The following is a 20,149-nucleotide window of genomic DNA, read 5'->3' as shown; positions in this document are numbered from 1 at the left end:
CCCCAGGGAGGGACGGCCGGAGAGCAGAGCTGCCCAAGTGATCGAGTCTCAGGTCAGGGTGGAGCCAGCCCAGCCTGGGAGTGAGTGGGGTGGGGGTGGGGCTTGCTGGAAGGCTGGAGCTCCCCGTCCAGGCAGCCTTGGGGGGACGGAGTGGGTCTGTCTCCCAGGCTGGACGGCCGGCCGAGCCCTGCCTGCTCCGTGGTACCCAAGTCTGTGCGGGGCCGCCCGGGCCCTTCACTCCGCCACGTCCACCGACAGCATGGCCTTGATTGCGGGGAACTTGTTGCAGGAGAAGTCAGCCAGCAGCTGCTTGGTGCCGCTCCGCGTGGGCATGATCTCAAACCGTACCCGGGACCGCTCCTTGGGGCGCAGGTTGGGCACACTGGTGGGGGGAGGACACGAATCAGTGTTGGGGGTGAAATTCACAGACCGCAGGCTGGAGAGGCCTCGGTGGCGGCCTCCCGTCCTGCTCTGCTGGGGGGCTGGACAAGGTCATGGCTGCTTCAGCTCCCTTTAGCTGCTGCCCCGGGCCACTGGGCCCCTCCAGCCCAAGGACCCATCAGCGGGGGGGGGGGGGGGGTCCCGTGAGCTCCCAACTCTGTTAAGCCCCAAGGAGCAGCTAGCTGCCAGCTCTGGTGACTCAGACTTCCCAAAAGTTCAGGTTTGGTGAGCTTCCAAAACCAATGCAAACAAGCATGGCCCCGGGCGCATTCTCCGGCAGAGGCGACAGCACGACAGCAGGTTGGCTTCGCTCCAGGAGGAGCCCCCTCAGTCCCCGTCCCGCCACGCCCCCCGGGGCCCCTCCGGCCACGCCCCACGGGGACCCCCCCCCCCCCGCCACGCCCCCGGGCCTGGGCCTGGGACTCACTCGATCCTGAGGCTGCCCAGCAGCAGGCCGCTGCCCTCCACCATCAGCACGCAGTTCTTCACGGGCTCATCCAGCGGGTTGGCAAAGAGCATCTGCACGTTCACGGGCTTCCGCACCTGGGCCTGGTCCAGCAGCTGCGGGAGAGGGGGCGGAGTCAGGGCAGGGCCGCCTGCCCGTCTGTCTCCCCTGCCGCGAGTGCGGGGAGAGCCCACGGGGCTGGGCGGGCGACTAGGGGGGGGGGCGTGTGCGTGAGGACGCCACGGAGGGCGAGGGCAGGGAGGACCGTCGGAAGTGGCTACGTCCTCCGCGCCACAGACGGGACGCCCAGGCTTAGGCAGGGGGACGAGGGGGCACGCGGGAGTGGCTGAGAGGGGTTTAGCTTCCCTGCTGGCTCCTCCTCGGACCCCCTTTCCGTTTCATCCTGGGAAGGGAGGCCGCTTCTTCCCAGGACAGACAGCCTGGTGCCACTGCGGGCCGCTGGGAGGGTGGGCCGAGGTTTCACTCTGACCCTCAGAACAGCGCTCTTCTCAGAGCTCCGCTCACAGGCTCTGCCGCCCCCTCCCAGCCTGGGAGCCCCGCCCTGGGAGGCTCTGGGTTTTTTAGACCCCCTCCTTTCCACGGGACATGGTGTCCGTGGGGCCCCCCGCCTCCACGCGGGTCCTTCTCCTCCGATGACACCCCGCCTGGTACAACGCCCTTCTGAACTCCCGGAGCCGGGACTGCCCCACAGGCCACATGCTGCGGTCGGAACAGGGCTCCAGTGTCCTGCGGTCCTGGGCCAGGGGCCGGAGAGACCAAGGTCTCCCGTGGGAAACGGAACCTGGACCACGGGCGCTCCCGGAGGCGGGAGGGAGCTGGCGGTCAGCGGGGACGCAGACACAACGGGCCTCGGTCTCTTCCCCTGACCGCACACACTTGTCGTTCCTTCTAGAGGCCTTCTTCTCGGCTACTGGCTACCGGAGGGGCCGGGAAGAGAGCGTCTTAGGAGGAGGAACTGAAATTGTGCGGCTTGTAGGTTTCCTTTCTTCTCCTTTTGAGGAGCGCAACAGGAGGGCTGCTTTTATGCTTTTTATTTATTTTTTTCCTTTTCCTTTTTCTTGCCACTCATCCTTACAGCGACCGTTTTACGGCAATAAAGCGGCGGTTCAGACGGACGGAAAAGCCAGGCCCTCGCGGGTTCCTTTGCTCTTCTCGCTGGGGCTCTGCGGCAGCTCCCGGCAGTTTGTACGTCACTGAAACATCTTAGGGACCGCGATCGATACTGTAATTTCTCCCCCGGGGCTCGCTGAAGAGTACGACACAATCTGAAGGGTGAATCCTAATATGATGCCACTGGGTCGCAACAAGGCCACCCCCCGGGGTGCCACGTTCTCCACACACGGATATTCACTAGATTTTCCTGCGTTTGTTTTTCTTTCTGTATTGCTGTTTTACCACCCAGTCCCATGGGCCCCAGTCTCTCCAGGCACCCCAAAGGAGAGCAGGGGGAGCCCCCCGGAGCCTGTGTCTAACGGCCCGTGGCTCACAGTTCCCGCAGGCTGGATCACCCTTCGGAACGATCCTCAGAGTTCACGGTCTGACTGCTGCGGAAGGTCCTCTGTGCGCACTGTCTATCAGTGCCAGGGGGGAGAACGGGGTGTTGCCCCGATTCCTGTCTTTGTCTTTTTGCACGGATCGCCCTCGTGAGTTTAAACCTTGGCGCGTGCCCGCTCTGAACGGGCTGTGCCGTTCCTGCCTTCAGCCGAGACAGAGATGTCCTGGCTCCCTGCAGGCCAGCGCGGAGGGCAGATGTGCCGGGGGAGGAAGTTCACACAAAGGTGCCCCAGAGAAGCAAAACGGTCGCTGTAAGGATGAGTGGCAAGAGTCAATAGGAGAGCCCTGGGAGCTCACGTCTGGTGGGAGACTGCCACCGAGCAGTCGCAGCAACGAGGGGGTCGGTTCCACCAGGACAAACGCTGTGAAGTGAGAGGGCACAGGCTCCGAGGGTGTCTGAGCGGGGGACCAGGCCTAATCGGGGGCAGGGGCGTGTGATGTCAGGACGTCCTCCCTGAGGGGAGTGTACCCTGCCGGGGAAGTGGTTTATCATCCCCGGGGACAGAGTTGGAGCAACTGAGACGCAGAGATCAAGGGACTCACTCGGGGTCCCTGCTGAGAAATGGCGGGGCCTGGATACACCGTTACAGGGCCCAGCATCCGGACTACCGCCGGCCCTGCTCTCCCCTGTGCTGGCGCTGGCTCCCTAGTCCCCGCAGGGGGGGACCACCCCGCACAGTCCAAAGCCCAGACCGGGCTCACAGGGACCGTGAAAGGGCTCATCTGCAGGCTAGCCGCCTGGGAGTGGGCATCCTGGGTCCCCCCGATCTCTGTCTGAGGTCAGAAACCCCCGCAGCGAGAGTGCGGCTTCGGGAGGGGTGGGACAGGGGCAGCCACAGTTATCCGGCTCCTTCAGAAGTTTGGGGCTTGGGAGGCTGGTGGCGCGGAGACAGAACTCAGGAAGGCGCTGGCTGTCCGGACGGGAGAGGCAGGTGGCGGAGACAGCGGATGCCTGACCCAGGAGGCTCTCCGGGGTCCCTCACGGGAAGGCCCTCTCTCCTCTGGTTGTCCCTGCCTGCCAGCTCCAGCCCCTCAGCTCTGTGCTGTCTGCCTACCGTGTCCTCCAGCCCCGGCTGGTGGGGAAAGGGGGGGGGGGCAGGGGCTGGTAAGACCCAGGGGCTGGAGATCAGGGACAGGCTTGGAGTCAGCACAAGTACATCCCTGGGTCTAGGAAGGGACAGGGTGGTCTTAGGTGCCTTCCTCAGACTTCCAAGCCCCCACGGCCTGGGCTCCTGGGAGAGAGACCATAACCAGAAGCAGAGACACAGGCAGCTCATTCCTAACCACTGTGAAGATACCGCTGCTGGCTGCGGACGTGCCTGGGCACCCTGAAAAGGGTCCTGGCTGGTTGGCTCAGTGGTAGAGCATCAGCCCAGCGTGTGGAAATCCCGGGTTCAATTCCCGGCCAGGGCACACAGGAGAAGCGCCCATCTGCTTCTCTACCCCTCCCCCTCTCCTTCCTCTCTGTCTCTCTCTTCCCCTCCCGCAGCCAAGGCTCCACTGGGAGCAAAGTTGGCCTGGGTGCTGAGGATGGCTCCATGGCCTCCGCCTCAGGCGTTAGAGTGGCTCCAGTTACAACGGAGCAGCGCCCCAGATGGGCAGAGCATCACCCCCTGGTGGGCATGCCGGGTGGATCCCGGTCAGGCTCATGTGGAAGTCTGTTTCCCTGCCTCCTCGCTTCTCACTTCAGAAAAAAGATAAGAAAAAAGTGTCCTCAGCTGGGAGTCCCGGGGCCTGAGCTCTAAAAGCCAGGCTCTGGCCATAACTAGCTCCTGCCTCCTCGCCTCTGGGCTTTGGTTTTCTCCTGTGCGAGGTGGCAGAACATGCAGGCATGAGACTAGGCTCCTGAGCGTCCACTAGTCTCTAACTCCGGGCTCTAGAGAGTGAGTGGTGCCCACTGCTGACCTGCTCCACAGTGTGTCCTTCAGATGGGACCCATCCCCGGTGCCCCCTCTGAGATTCCCGAGCCTGGCGTGGCCCAGAACACAGCAGGTGCTCAGCACTAAGTGGGTCTAGAACTAGAACCGACGAAGCCACGGGGCAATGTGCCTGTTTATCTCACCCGTCAGGGAGCAGGGGTATTATTACTGGTCTGAGCAAGATCTCTTGGCCGGGCCATTTGGCAGAGGCTGGACCTGAGCTTGGCCCCGCCCTCTGCCCCTTCCTGCAGGGAAGGGCCTTGCCGGTGGTCTGGGACGGCTGTGGCGCACGGGGGCGGGTGGGCTGGCTGCGGGGGGCTCCCCTTCGCCGCCCCTTTACCTCCAGGGTCAGGGTGGGGTTGTCCAGGATGACGTCCCTCGCCACCACCACCTCGGCCTCGTCGGAGGCCTGGCACACGGCCGTGATCCGGATCATGTTGTCCGCCTTCAGGTACTTCTCGTACTGCGCGTAGGTGATCTTCACGGGGTGCTGCGTTTCTGGAAGGGGGGGGGAGGCAGGCAGCAGAGTGAGAGGGAGTGGGGACTGGCTCCTGAGACCCCCTTCAGAGCCGAGGCCAAGCCGGGTCAGCGCCAGCTGGCCAGCAATGTCTGCGGCCCAGGGCCTGACCGGGCCAGCAATGTCTGCGGCCCAGGGCTTGACCGGGCCCTCCCTGCCTCAGGCCAGGCCCTGCAGGGAAACGCCACACCCTGTCCTGGGCGGGCTCCAGGCAGGGGGCCCAGGGGGAGACCAGGACTCTGGCCGGCTGGGCCGACTCCCAGCAGGATGGGCTTGGAGGGCCTGAAGCTTTCTCCACGTCCAGAAAACTTCAGAGGGCAAGTTTCCTTCTAAGGGGCGGGGGGGGGGGGGGCACTGGAAGGTTAGCTGACTGTCAGGTGGTGATGACAATGACCATGACAGCACAATAGGGACGAGGAAGGGAAGCCAGGGACTGGCAGAGGGAGTGCTTAGGGCCCTCCCAGGTCGCCTCGGAGCCTGGACAGCATCTGACACCCCCCCACCCCGCCCCCCACCCCGCCCCCTCTGGACTGTCCTGCTTCCAGGTCATCCGCACACATACATCCGCCCAGGGAGGGCTTTAAAAGAACTCCCCACCCCCATCAGGCCACATCACTTCCAGAGTCTCCCGGGGCTCCCCGCTGAACGCAGCTCAGGGTCCCCAGTCTGGGCCCGCCCCACCTCTCCCTGAAAAGAACCCCGGTGCTCCTCACAGTTCCTGTGGCCAGAACGGGCACATTGTCTGTGGAAAGTGCCTTCCTCAGCCGTTCTTTATCTTTCTGGCCACTCTCCAAGCGCCCAGACCCTCTCCGGCCCCGTCCTCCAGGGTCCACGGCACCCCCGCCTCTCCCTCCGTGGTCATGCCGGCTGGCCCGGGGGGTGCCTGGCCCCCACAGCGTCAGGTCCCCCTCTGAGGTAAGACCGCGGGGAGGACGTCAGCTCTGCCCTTAGTGCCCGGAGGAATCGGCCCGGACTGTCCCCTTCCCCCTCCCGTGTGATGATAACACGCCCTGGCATCAACTGGCCCGGCCTCTCAGACAGGGAAGCCTGAGGCTCCCTTCTGGAAAAGGGAAGGGGGACTAGGACTAACAGGGTCCCCCAGAACGTAGGTGACGGCGTCAGGCCTCCGAGACCGCTTCACCTCCTCCCTTCCTATCTCCCTTTGCCGCCTCTGGCAGAAGTGCGTCTTTCTCTGACCCGTGTCCTTCCCTGCACTGACCCCAGGCCTGCAGAGGTAGCCCCTCCCGTGAGAAAGGTAAACAGCCGGCCGTGGGGCAAGGTCTCTGCTCAAAGCTCTGTGAGGAGTCGGGTGGCCGGGGCAATGCCGCCCTCCGACACGTTGTAACACATCCCGGGCTCTCCGCACACAGAATTCTTTTCAAGATGGACTGTGTAATTAATCGGTTTTTATGAGTTCCCTCTGTGGAGCAAATCCACCCCACCCTGGCTAATCTGCTTGGTAAGTTCCAGCTTTTCATAACCGTGCTTGAGGGGTTTTGACCAGCGTGGGCACACCTGCGTTCTAATCCTTCCCTGGGCACCAGACATTCTCTGCTCCACCTACCTGTGCTCCTTGCATTTCATTTAATTTTTTCGGTCTGTGCTGCTGTTCTTCCCAAAGCCTCAGACCTCCGAGAAAACCCGTCACTGACACCAGTGGGGGTGAGTCTGGACTCCACTCACCCCCACTCTGGCTGCCACTCACCCCCACTCCCCGCCCACCAGGGGCAGCCGCTGGACAATGCGTTCGGCGAGGGGTCAAAACCCCGCCCGTGTGTTGCAATCCTTCTGGGCTCTGACCTTTAAAAGTGGCGGACCGTGGGGACGGGCGGGGTGGCAGGAGGGGGTGTGTGGCAGCCACAGAGCCTAGGAGCCGAGGGGAGCGTCCGATTTTGCACCAGGACGCCCGGGACCAAGACCCGCTGACTAGCTACGATGACACTTCATTTCTTAAAGCGAGAGTCAAAACTCTCCAGGCATCAGTTTTGGCCTCAGTGAAATGGGGATAATACTAGAATCTATTCTTTCTAGAAGGTCAGATGAGGTCATGGTATATACTCTTGGAAGGCAGGGATTGCCAACCTTTCCCACCTCAAGGCACAACATAAACTGAGTCCTAGGTTCTGTGGCACAAAAAGCTAGACTTTTTGCTGATCTGACAACAACAAAAAGATACACTTTGCTTCATTCACCCTGGGTGGCTATTGTTGGGTTGGCTGTTGCCAGTTGTTGTTTTTTTTTAATCTGACAACCTGAGGGAAGAGAGGTCAGCGGCCCGGACTGAGCAGTCAGGCTCCGCACGCTGTCGGAACCCCTGCAGCACACACCCAGGTGCCGCGGCACCCCCCGCTGGAAAGCGCTGCTGTCAGGGATGATGAGGCATGTGCATTCGTTGCCCAAGACTCCCTGCTTCCTCATCCAGGGCGGGCAGGAATCTGGGCTGGCACCACCCTGGACTTGCACCGTGCGCCACGGCAGAAAGTTACAAAACCTCCAAACCCCAGGCTTTCACCACCGAGGTCGTGTGAGGCTCCTTCCGGCCGGCGTCGGCTGCAGCGGGAAGCCTCCCGCCCGCCCGCCCCGACGGAACCCCGGCGACCTCGGGCGGGCGCCTCCCCAGCCCCACGGGACGGACGGGACGCCTTACCTTCTTCCGGGTCCAGAGAGACGGTGATGGACTCCTTCCACGCCTCGTGAAGCAGGGTGCCGTTGTAGACGATGGTCCAGGCTGTCATGTTCACCGTCACTGTCCTCATGTCGCTGGTCAGGTTTTTGAGGATCAGGGACAGGTGGACGTCTTTGCCCACCTCCAGGATGCCGTTGACCTTGAACGTGCCGGAGATGCTGGGCTCCCGCTCCTCCCTCTCGCCCTCGGCCGACGTGGGGCCAAACGTTCTGTTGGGCTTCAGTTTCCCCATGGCCTTGTTGAACACCTGGCGCTCCTGTCTGGACCCTGCGCGCGGGGGAGGGCGGGGGGGGGGGGAGGAAAAGAAGGAAGCAGCTCAGGGAGGCGGGCACAGCCTGGACAAAGGCCAGGGCCCTGCCTGGACAGGTGGCCTGGGATGAATACTGGTTCTGCTGCCGCACAAAGATTCTGATCCAAGCAGGTATCCGGCCTCCCCGGCTCTCCGTGTCCCTCCCCCGCCTGCACGTCGGGTCACAGACCAGCTGGCCGGCGGCACTTTTCCAACTGGCTTGAGATTTCTGGGGAGCCGTCGGCAAAGCTCTGTCGGCCGCTGTGTAGAATGGCTATGCGACCTGGTGTTTTGCTTAGGTCGATTAAGTTAGATTTCTTTTCTCTTTTTTTTTTTTGGAGAGAAAAGTCCCTTGTAAGACTTAAAGAGCAAACAGATCATTTAAACACAAATAACAACCGGGCTGAAAAGGTGAGAGTGAGTTCATAAACAGGAAAGAAAGAAGATAGGTATGATTTAGAATAGACTTCATTCATTCTTTTCCTTCCCAAACCGCTGAACCACCTTGTTCTATTTGGTTTCTGAAGGCGCTTTCAGAGCTGATGAGTGGCCCTTTTGTCCAAGTCAGCTGACAAGGACTTCCCGTGGTTGGCAGAGTTCCAAGTTACTAGTTGAAATTGTCACGAGAGTTCAGGTGTGAAAAACACAAAGGACAGGTTTTTTTGTTTTTTTTGGTCAGATCGTGGGTCCTGCTGAGTGAGTGTGACGGTATAAACAGTACCCAGGAGAATGGCCATGATGTCCATTAGAAATCATGGCTCTTGGGTGCTAAGAGCTAAGTAATCAACTCCACGCGTCCGAGCCAATGTTTACCACTTCCTTCACATTAGGCCACTGCCTTGACCCCCTATCAGTGAGAAGGTGCTGACCTTCCAGGAAGGAACACGGAACACACACAGAGGTACACAAAGGAGAATTTACCAGGTTTCAATCTGCAGACCATACTCACAACCCCTCCCCCCCCCACCCACCCCAACCTGCCCCCAACCAACGTGGCAAAACGTTAAGACGCCGGATGACTTCTTAAAAGCACTCTGACAACTTAAGGAGGTCTTTCCCGTAAGTGACAGGTCACTGGCGGAGAACTCAGAGAGGATAAGTCCAGCTTATCCAAGCCCATCTGACGTTAGAACAAAGTCCCTAAGAGGGGAAGGGCCAGGCCGGAGCGATTAGTCTAATCTGGGGATTAGAGGCAGAGAGAGGCCAGTCCTCAGGACCCGTCGCCCAAGGTCCCTCCCACACCACACACCCGACTTGCAAAGGAGCCAGGCGGCCAGATTACCCAAGCTGATAGCTCCCGGTGGGCTGGGCTCCTCCCGGTGCCGTCCCATTCTCCAGCCGAGCCGTAAGTCCACACCCAGGCTGATGTCTGTGCAGGCCGCTGAGCCTTCTGCGCCCAGGACCTTGAAGCAGGCGTGTTTGTACAACGAGGCTCAGAGCCTAGATACCTATATAGGTCACCTGCTGGGCTTACTCACCTGCTACTGTTTTCTCCCTTGGTATTGCTATTGCATAAACGCTTAGCAACCCATTTTATGAGCTTTGCCTCCCCGGGGCCCTCAGAGACCAAACTGGCATCAACGGGTAAAAGAGAACTTGAGCAAAACAGGCAGGATGAAGAATCCTGCGACCAGGTCGGGGGGCTGGGCACGTTGCCAAGGGGCCCCGCAGGGATTTCCCCCCCACCTAGCGACCCCCTGGCCCCATCCCATCGCTTAGGGGAGGTCTGACTGGGACAGCCAGAGTCTCCAAGACGGGACAGTGAGATAAGGCACCCCACAGAATCCTGTAAGCCAGGGGTCCCCAAACTTTTTACACAGGGGGCCAGTTCACTGTCCCTCAGACTGTTGGAGGGCCGGACTATAAAAAAACTATGAACAAATCCCTATGCACACTACACATATCTTATTTTAAAGTAAAAAAACAAAATGAGAACGAATACAATATTTAAAATAGAGAACAAGTAAACTTAAATCAACAAACTGACCAGTATTTCAATGGGAACTATGCTCCTTTCACTGACCACCAATGAAAGAGGTGCCCCTTCCGGGTGTGCGGCGGGGGCCGGATAAATGGCCTCAGGGGGCCGTAGTTTGGGGACCCCTGCTGTAAGCAGTGTGCTTCAGAAGTCACGTCGGCAGCCACCAGTCCAGTGAGGCTGCAGGTGTGTAAGTTGGTGAACAACGTCGCCGCTCTGTAGGAAGCCCCTTGGCGCTTTCCGGACACCAGCTCGTGTATTCCGATGACAGGCATCACTACTGTCGTTTCACGAGCGAGGGAGGGGAGGAGGGATCAGAGGGATCCTGGGAACCCTGCACCCCTCCGTCCTAAGCGGTAGGACTGGGGTTCACCTCCTGCCCCGGGGTGACGTGTTCCCCGGGCTCTGCACTTGTTTCGACGTCATGGCATCGTCGAAAATGCTTGTCCTACACCTGCTATCCCCTGGCCTGGGAGCTGTGCCCAGGCAGGGGTCCCATCTGAGTGATCTCTGTCACCTCCCTGGAGCTGAGGACAGAGCAGGCACTTGGGGAGGTCCCAGGCCCTGTTTTATCGACTGAGAGAAGGGCCCTCGGACCCCCAGGGCTGTGGGAATGGCCAGCAGAGACGGAAGGGACCACGTGGAGAGCCCCAATCTCACTGCCCTGAAGCTGTGTCTCAACACATCCACGAAAACCACCGGCCCGAGGGCTCACCCCCGGGAGCTTGGAGACAGACCCCATCTCCTGCGCTCCGCTCTCCCTGCAGGTAGACCGCAGCCGGCACCGACAGCCAGCAGGTGCACAGAGTTTCAAGGCTGACCTGAGGACGTCCTGTGGCCACCTTTATAAGGAGCACCTTCCTTGACCCTCAGAACCAACTGTGAGGACCCCCTGAGGCCACTATCCCAAAGCGTTTTGGAGAGAGTGCAATGCTGGCCCCGTTAAAGAGTGACACCATGCCCTGGCCAGTTGGCTCAGCGGTAGAGCATCGGCCTGGCGTGAGGGGGACCCGGGTTCGATTCCCGGCCAGGGCACACAGGAGAAGCGCCCATCTGCTTCTCCACCCCTCCCCCTCCTTCCTCTCTGTCTCTCTCTTCCCCTCCCACAGCCAAGGCTCCATTGGAGCAAAGATGCCCGGGCGCTGGGGATGGATCCTTGGCCTCTGCCCCAGGCACTAGAGTGGCTCTGGTCGCGGCAGAGTGACGCCCCGGAGGGGCAGAGCATCGCCCCCTGGTGGGCAGAGCGTCGCCCCCTGGTGGGCGTGCCAGGTGGATCCTGGTCGGGCACATGCAGGAGTCTGTCTGACTGTCTCTCCCCGTTTCCAGCTTCAGAAAAAAAAAAAAAAAAGAGTGACACCATGACCTGCTACTAGAGCAAACATTCATTTACTCTGGGCTATTTCTGAAAATGAATGGCACCGTCAAATGCAGAGCTCCCCGGTCACTGTGGAGAATCCTTAAAGAGGCTGCGGACTCGGATAGCAATTTCAAAACAGAGCAGCACCAGGTGGTCTTCCTGGTGACCTTGGGGGTGGGGGAGGGGCAGTACCCACGTGGAAGCTAAGATGTCAGGGACTTGGGCCATCTCCGCGCAACGCGCACGCACAACGCAGTCCCACCCCCTCCGGCTTCTCGGACGGTCTCTAGGGTGACCCTAGCCCAGCCTCACGCCTTTGGGGAGGGAGGGGGCCTTTGTCCCTTTGTTTGTTCAAACTGTGGTTCCTGCCAGCGTTTCTTGGAGGCCAGGGGAGTGGGCTGACTGAACCGTCTCTCCCAAAGCCCTGGGGGGTTCCTCCCCACGCCCTTCAATCACAGCGCTGTCACCCCATCCGTGGGGTTGGCAAAGGGACCCAGCGGGAGGCAAGCCGGCAGGAGAGCTGCCTGGGCCTGTGGCAAGCTTCTGCTGGCGCCAGCCTGTCCATGCCAGCTCCGTCCCCACTGGAATCCGTCTGGGGAGCTGGGCGTCGGGTGCCGGGGCGCAGCCCTCCCATTCAGGTAGAACTGGCTGAGGGCGCGGGAGGAGCGCGTGCGCGCGCGGCCTCTTCCCTTCCCTTCCCTTCCCCGCCCGCCCGGAGGCTGCGAGGCTGCCTTCCCTGCCTCCAGCCCTGCGCCCCTCCTACCTTCCGGGTGCTTGTACTTCTCCGTGACGTCCAGGCGGGAGTAGCTGCCCACGGCCTTGGTGCTGATGTACTTGCCGACCGTGTACGTGTCCGAGGAGTTCTGCCGCCGGACGTCGCGGTAGTCGTCGTAGATCCAGGTGATGCGGTCGGCGTTGACCTCCGCGAAGACGAAGGGCATGTCGTAGTCCAGGTCCACGTCGCCCTCTCGGACAGCCGCCACCGAGGCGGGGCCGCACTGGAACACACCTAGTGGCCAAGGGGGTGGGCAGAGGTTGGATGCGTGCCAAAGCCAGGCTCTGTCCGCGACAGCCCGCCCCAGGGCCGGCTGCTCTGCGGACCACTCAGGACCACCCAGCTCCACTGCCTCTACTCTGCCAAACTCCTCGGGCTGCGGGCTGCGACAGCCTGCCCCCTCATGGGACACTCAGCACAGACCCTCCCAGACCGTCGTTCTCTTCTTCGGAGGCACCCTGCGTGCGCAGGCTCCGCCCCCTTAAAGACCGGTCCAGTCCTGCTCTCTACGGGTGCCGCTTCACGCTGACCCGCGGCCCCTGGTCTCGCTGTCTGCTGTCTGGCGTGGAGGGTTGCCTCTTTTCCACGTCTGCAAGTCATTCTTCCCAAATCATCACACCTCCATTCCTGGAAGGCTCCCTCCAACACCCAGCCCACAGGGGTCTCACCCTTCTCTAAGCTCCCAAGACCTGACCGTCACCTCCCGTCTCTAGCACTCAGTGTAGGTGGCTCAGATAGATAGATAGATAGATAGATAGATAGATAGATAGATAGATAGATAGATAGATAAGAGAGAGGGAGAGAGCTAGAGAGCTCAATAGATAGAATGATATATATATATATTATATATATATATGATAGATGGATGGGTGCATCGGTAAGTAAGCAGATAGATGGATAGATAAGTAAGTAGATAGGCAGATAATGGATGGATGAATATAAAGTCAATGTAGCTATACAGATATAGATATAGTTTCATTCATGAAGTGCCCCGCTGGGAAAAAAAAAAAAAAAAAGCAAGGTGCAGTAGACCAGAAAGAGGAATATTTTCCTCTTTGTGTTTATAAAAACAAATACACAGGAAAGATATACACAGTTTTATGTTCCTAGAACAGTCACCTTCAACTGTCTCTCCCCCCCCCCCCCCCCATAACTAGGACATCTAGAAATAGATCTTACATCTTGGCACATAGATGAGCCTGAAGCCAGAGTTTCGCAGGACAATACTGACTGTGTCCACTGCGCTCTGCTGGCTTTTCTTTTCCTTCCCTTCCCTTCCCCTGACCCCATTCACACCATCCTATTCCATTTCCTTTTTTTTTTTTTTTTGTATTTTTATGAAGCTGGAAACAGGGAGAGACAGTCAGACAAACTCCCGCATGCGCCCGACCAGGATCCACCCGGCACGCCCACCAGGGGCGACGCTCTGCCCACCAGGGGGCGATGCTCTGCCCCTTGGGGCGTCACTCTGTTGCGACCAGAGCCACTCTAGCGCCTGGGGCAGAGGCCAAGGAGCCATCCCCAGCGCCCGGGCCATCTTTGCTCCAATGGAGCCTTGGCTGTGGGAGGGGAAGAGAGAGACAGAGAGGAAGGAGGGGGGAGTGGAGAAGCAAATGGGCGCTTCTTCTATGTGCCCTGGCCGGGAATCGAACCCGGGTCCCCCGCACGCCAGGCCGACGCTCTACCGCTGAGCCAACCGGCCAGGGCCAAAATAAACAGTTGCAACCCAGGGCATGCAGACATGGCCTGCATTCCAAGAGGGAGGAGTATTTTTTTTTTAATTTATTCATTTTAGAGAGGAGGGGGGGAGAGAGAGAGAGAGAGAGAGAGAGAGAGAAGGGGAGGAGCAGGAAGCACCAACTCCCATATGTGCCTTGACCAGGCAAGCCAGGGTATTCCATTTCTTAAAACGATGGCCACAACCCACTCACTTGATTTGATAGCCACGAAGGGGTTGCAGGAAAAAGTTTGGAAACACGGTGATCCAGAATATGTCTGCAGAGTTACTGTCTCATCCCCAGATGCCCCCCAAGTCTAGTCACATTCATTCTAGTCAAGAGGCTGCAGTTGGGGGGCTTACGTTTCATCACCAGTCCTTGGAGAACGGTTTAACCATGATTTTTAGCGGTGTGTTACGTGTGACGTGTATCGTGGACATTTTTTTTTTTTTTTTAAGTTGGAAGGAAACAACTGCTGATGAAGGTCATGGGCAAGTCCCGTGCCGGAGGGACAGGCTATCAGAGCTGGTGCAGGGAAATCACTACTGGCCGAGGACGCCTTCTTTTCCTTGTTGCCTGGCACATGCCAGGGCCTCCATCCACCGCAGCAATGGCGGCTGTGTGGGCTCAGGGAAGGCACATAGTTAAATAACGGCCTGAGTGAGCCAAGCAAAATGAGGAGGGGGAACCGACTTTGGAAGTATCATTTCAATCCTATTGTGTCTTCCGGTGGCGGAGAGGGCTCGGGTGACATTCCTGTGCCACCGTTCATACTGCGAGGAATTGAGAGGCTGTGACTTAGAGCCACACCCAGGGGAGGGGGGCCCCCAGTGGACCAGCAGGGGGTTTACCTTGGCTCCTCTCCTGGGGGGTGGCGTCCAGAACCTGCCATCCGCTGTACGAGGAGCCCAGGTCATTCCGCACGAACCAGGCTTCATTCCAGACGTGGAAGTTCCTGCAGACAGAACCAGAGACTGCAAAGCTCGCCCAAAGCCACACAGCGGGCGAATGGCAGAGACCACGCCTCGGATCCCACGCGGTGCGGGGCTCTGACACACACCGGGGGGGGAGTTTGCCCTGCACCAGCTGTTGTGCTAAACCCAGGCAAGTGTGGTCTCACTGAAATGCTGATGGCGCTGTGAAGTAGGCACGGTGTTTGTGCCCATCTCATAGAAGGGGAAACTGAGGCTCAGGGAAGTTAGGCAGCGAACGATACCACAGAATCGGTGTGGACCCAGGGAAGCCTAACTCCGAAACCCAGGTCCTTGACCATCATGTTCTACCGACGTTCTCAAGAGCAGAGCCGAGCGAGGTCAGAGCCGGCGACCCAGCGGGGAAGCCCGCACGGCTCCCTCTTGCGTATCCTGGGAAGGCACACTACTCTCCTTGGGGTGGGCTGAAAACGAACGGGACCGCGGTAAGAACGACACGTCTGGCAAGGAGCCACAGAGCGCTCAAGTTGAGATCTGTACTGATGAATGGCCACTCCTCTAACGTTCTTCAGCAGCGACACCCCCTGTCTCCTGAGGGGATACGTCTCAGTCGCTGGTCCCCTTTCTCACCAGGAACAGCCAATTAGCCAAAGTCTTATTCATCCTCGATTCTGCCTCTCCCCCCCCCCTGCCTCCAGTCCCACGGCAAGGACACTGTCCTTGGCTTTGGCAGTCTGAGGTTCAACTAGAAGAAAATAAACATAAGGCTAAAATAAATCCAGGTTCTAGCCAACTTGAGAAAACAATTTCTTTTTTTTATACTCAGGAGGTGGAGAAGATCGTTTTAAGCAGAGAACCAACTTCAGAAGCCATAAAGGAAAAGACTGATCTATTCGACTACATAACAATATGAAACAGGTATATGCCTAACAAACAAACAAACAAACAAACTGTGATGCTGCTCCCAACGTAGAGAGTAAGTTCATAGGGAGACTCCCCTCTACAGGTAACAAGAAACTGTAAAAATGCACAAGACGACATTCCTAGCGTGAACAAAGTGGGAGGTTCTTGGAAGGCAGCTGAGACTCGGAGGAAGGGGGTAACACGAGCAGGCTGCATTTTTGGTGACTTGGCCCTAAGGCTAGGCTGCAGTTGGGGTCCAGCGCAGGGCAGTAAGAACTCCAGCAGCCTGAGTAAGCCCCCGGTCACTAGAGAGGGGGAGGGAGGGAAGTCTGAGAAAGGAAAGAAGCGGAGAAAGGGAAACCCTAATTTATATGTAAACTCTGCCCAAGCGTCTGGAATCAGTTTCCTAACGGGGCAGGTATGAGGCCGCTGACACGTGGTCCAGCTGAAGATGGACAGATGTGCCCTGAGACCTGGCTCGCTGCCCGCCACAGGGGAGACCGAGTGTGCCCGCGTGAGTCTCACCCAGGTGGACGGCTGGGACGGAATGTCAGAATCCAGGCCATTACCCAATGTCCAGCATGCAAGCCCAAATTACTCAAGATATGAAGAACCAGAAACACATGACTAACCTTCAAGGGAAAAGGCAATTCACAGTGACTAATCCTTAGATCATCCAGATGTTGGAATTATTGAACAAGGACTTTAAAACAGTATATATATATTCATTCAACAAAATAAAAAAAGTATATATGCTCATAACACATAAAAGAAGGGAGTTCTTAGCAGAAACATAGAAACTATAAAAAAGGGAAGCCAAATGAAAAATTTTAACTGGAAAAAAAGACCAATGTCTGAAATTAAATAATTCCATGGATGGGCTTATCAGCAGAACAGAGAGGATGGAGGAAGAGCCAGTATACTTGGAGATAGATTGGTAAAAGTTATTCAATCGGAAGAAGAGAGAGAAAACAACTGAAAAAAAAAAAAAAGAAGCCAATGACGTGGGGGAAAATACTTGCAACATAGATGGTAGACAGAGGCTTACGCTAATATTAGGATTATAAAGTCCTTACCAATCAGTAAGAAACGTACACAGAATACAAAAAGAATCAAACGTGCCAATCAGGGCCAACGAGCAGGCAGTTTTCATAAGCAAGACCAACGATCACTGAACAGGTGACAATAGTTCTAACCTCACTACTGTTCACAGAAAGTTGAAATGACAAAGAGACACCACTGCCCCTGTCGGGCTAACAAAGATGAAGGCGTAGGATGGTACACACTGTTCTGTGATGCTCTGTCCAGGTGTGGGGAGACCAGCCCTGACTGACGCCTCTGGTGGGAGTTTAAACTGCGCCTGACATTTCCGGGGAAGAGTTACGAAAGACATTTAAAAGTCTGTCGAGTCGACGAGCCGGCAATTTCACTTCTGAGGATTTCTCCTGGTAACTCAAGACTCTCGTGAGTGCCTCGGGTGTAATAGCAAAAAAAAATCATGGAGGAAAAGTTCATCAGGAAGGGCTGTAACGCTCGGATACACTGTGGCACAGCCATGCAACCAGCGATCAGGCCGCAAAAAATCATGGAGGAAAAGTTCATCAGGAAGGGCTGTAACGCTCAGATACATTGTAGCACAGCCATGCAACCAGCGATCAGGCCGCTGCTCATGGAGGAAAAGTTCATCAGGAAGGGCTGTAATGCTCGGATACACTGTGGCCCAGCCATGCAACCGGCGATCACGGCGGCAAAAAACCATGGAGGAAAAGTTCATCAGGAAGGGCTGTAATACTCAGATACACTGTGGCACAGCCATGCAACCGGCGATCAGGCCGCTGCCCCAGAAGAGTGAGCTGAGTCTCGCTCGCCCTTACAGGGGACGCTGTCTGATAAATCACATCCTCGGGGGAGAAACGCAAGCCACAAAGTATCACGTAGGTCACAGTGGATACGTGCAGGTTTCTAAAGACAGATGCAGATATGACGAACCCGTTTGGATTCAGAAAATCACACATTAAGAAACACCGGCGAGAGCTAGTCCCCGGTAACTCTATCCTCTTCGAGGACCGCGGCTTAGATAATGGTTTGGCGTCTATAAACGCACGGATTGGAGGTGCACGTTGAACGAGGTCTTCCGTTATCTGTTTTGGTAATGCTTTCAGTTTCTAAAACGAAAATCACTTACTACTCCCTCGTTCTATAAACTACAAAATGAGTGAACACTTGAAAATGTGCATATTGTGTAAACACGAGTCGCTACTCCAGCGCGTGTCCATATAGAAAGTGATCAAGCGTTCTAGCTGCTCTCTGTACTGACTCGTTTAATCTTCACAGCACTCGCTAGGATGGGAATAATTATTACCCTGAGTCGACGGTTCCGAAAACGGGCCCAGGGTCGACAAGTGACTTGTTTAAAGTCTCCCAGCGAGTAACTTGGCAGAGTGGGATTTCAATCCAGGCAGAAGGGCCGCAGCGTCCACGCTTGAAACCACCAGCCTACACCGTCTCTCTACATTCTTTTTAATGTAGAAGAATAACAAAAAAAATTATAAAACAGACTACTCACCTCGACCCTATTGGGCTAATTAAAACTCAACAACACACAGACATCTAAGGTGGGTGGGTATAAACAGAATGAAACGTCTAGAAGGAGCGATCGATCGCCCATGCTATCAGCATTTTTCTTTGGGGTAGTTCGATGACTAACGACTCTTACTTGGTTATCTGTATTCATTTTCTTTTAAATCAGGAAAAAGAATTGTTTTCGTTTTGCAGGTCGTGCGAGGCTCCCTGTGGGGATGGGGGTGGGTGGGGGGTGGGCACACGTGCACGAGGCTGCCCTACACCACGCAGCGGTCAGCAAGAGTTAGCAATTGCTCCTGACCTACTTATCAGAGGCCGCATGACCCTGCTCCGTCCTTCAGGGAACAGGGAGCGAAACGGTCACCTCTAAGACAAGGCGGAAAGGGATAAAACCACCAGAGGCAAACAAACAGGTATTATTTAAAAATAATAATATTCAACCAATGGTATGAAGGGGCAGAAAGAATGCCCTTAGTCACTACTGGAACGAAACACGGTTACTACAATCCTTCCACAGATGTGAGACGCCTTTAAAACGTTCATTCCCTTGAACCCAGGGCATTCCATGTCTAGAAGATTTTTTCTTATGAGACCGGTCAAGGTGCACACGTAAGGATGCTCACCACCGTGTTATTCACAGCAGGAGAGAAAGGGACAAGGTCACAGCAGGAAAAGAGCTACAGTTTGACCGCCCAATGGAATAGGATATATTTAAATCTTCTTTTTGCAGATGACTTAATGACAGAGGGAACAGGCTCATCACATAATGTCCGGTCAAAAACACGTGATTTAAAACCGTGTTTCAAGTCCATTTTCTTCCTGGCAGAGAACCCCGGGGGACGGGCGGGTTGGTAAAAAAAAAATTGGTACGTAGCTGTTTTAATACTTATTTGCAAGGTGAGAATCTGAGGCAGAGCAGATGACAGACACACCCTGGCTCCTCCGTCACCCAGAAGCCAGCACCTTCCTCACACTTGCTTTGAAATATATGCGCCTATCACATGCCCGCGGGCACTGCCGTGCCACGGGAGTCCGGGTCTGTTCCTCCTGTGTGTCACACTTCGGGGGGGACTTGGTCTCCGTTCCTGCCTCACTGAGGGGTTTGAGCAGCAGGAGCTCAGGATAACAACAGGTGGTAGGTGTCAGAGCGACCCCAGGCGCTTGGTCAAAGAGGCCTGGCTGGGTCTCCTACCTCCCTGCACCCGGCAGTGCTAATGAAATCTTCCCAAGTCTACAGACCAGCCGCCCCGGAGACAGCCACTCCAGTGACGCCTGTATTTGAATCGGGGTTAGGAGAGCTGGGCTGGAAAGTGACCCCCACTCCGGTCCCCTTTCCACCAGTAAGTTCAGAAGCTTTGTCCTTCCGAATGCAGATTCTAGCTTCCTCCCCAAACTCTCTTTTTTCCTGACAGGTCTAGAGCCTGCCAACCAGACCTCCGTGCTATCTCTGACTCATGTGCAGAATGGAAACTCTTGGACTTCTAAACTCCACGATCGCCCGTCTCATGCAGCTAGGAACACCTCCGGGGCCGTCCCCGTATCTCACCGCCCTCCGTGCCCGGTGCCCAGTGCAGAGCCTGGCACACCCAAGTCCACACTGAACCGTGTGTTCTGCACCGAAGGACTCCGCGCCCGGGGCCACTCTGGGAGCCTCGGTCTCCTGGCCACAGAGCTGGGCGGGCTGTTCTGGGGCCGTGGCGGGCTGGCTACGTCCTGGTGGAGGTTGAGTGGCGTGGCCGTGGCTGTGACCGTGGCCCTGGAGAGATGGCACCAGGGGCCGTGGCGGGCTGGCTATGTCCTGGTGGAGGTTGAGTGGCGTGGCCGTGGCTGTGACCGTGGCCCTGGAGAGATGGCACCAGGAGCCCGGGGCGGGCTGGCTACGTCCTGGTGGAGGTTGAGTGGCGTGGCCGTGGCTGTGACCGTGGCCCTGGAGAGATGGCACCAGGAGCCGGGGCTGGGCTCAGGGGTGGGGTGCCTACAGCTCTTCTGCAGAACCGGCGGGCGCCACCTCCCCGGAGACAGGGCGGGGCG

At 57.3% G+C, this 20,149-nt stretch overlaps 1 protein-coding gene across 1 annotated transcript in view; it reads right to left on the bottom strand.

Moving 5' to 3' along the window:
- The window catches only part of TGM3 (transglutaminase 3), an 83,170-nt gene continuing 63,021 nt past the window's right edge, over positions 1-20,149 (bottom strand). Inside the window, exons 9-14 of the mRNA XM_066384228.1 lie at positions 14,552-14,655; positions 11,971-12,216; positions 7,545-7,850; positions 4,721-4,878; positions 869-1,002; positions 1-382 (exon numbers count right to left, since the gene is read on the bottom strand). Coding sequence (XP_066240325.1) covers positions 235-382; positions 869-1,002; positions 4,721-4,878; positions 7,545-7,850; positions 11,971-12,216; positions 14,552-14,655 — 1,096 coding nt within the window. The 3' untranslated portion in view covers positions 1-234. The remainder of the gene's footprint in view (positions 383-868; positions 1,003-4,720; positions 4,879-7,544; positions 7,851-11,970; positions 12,217-14,551; positions 14,656-20,149) is intronic.

This window comes from Saccopteryx leptura, chromosome 5 (genome assembly GCF_036850995.1).
Source record: "Saccopteryx leptura isolate mSacLep1 chromosome 5, mSacLep1_pri_phased_curated, whole genome shotgun sequence".
NCBI lineage: Eukaryota > Metazoa > Chordata > Mammalia > Chiroptera > Emballonuridae > Saccopteryx > Saccopteryx leptura.
The sequence above is the reverse complement of the archived record's forward strand: the minus strand, read 5'-3'. Positions and strand labels throughout refer to the sequence as shown.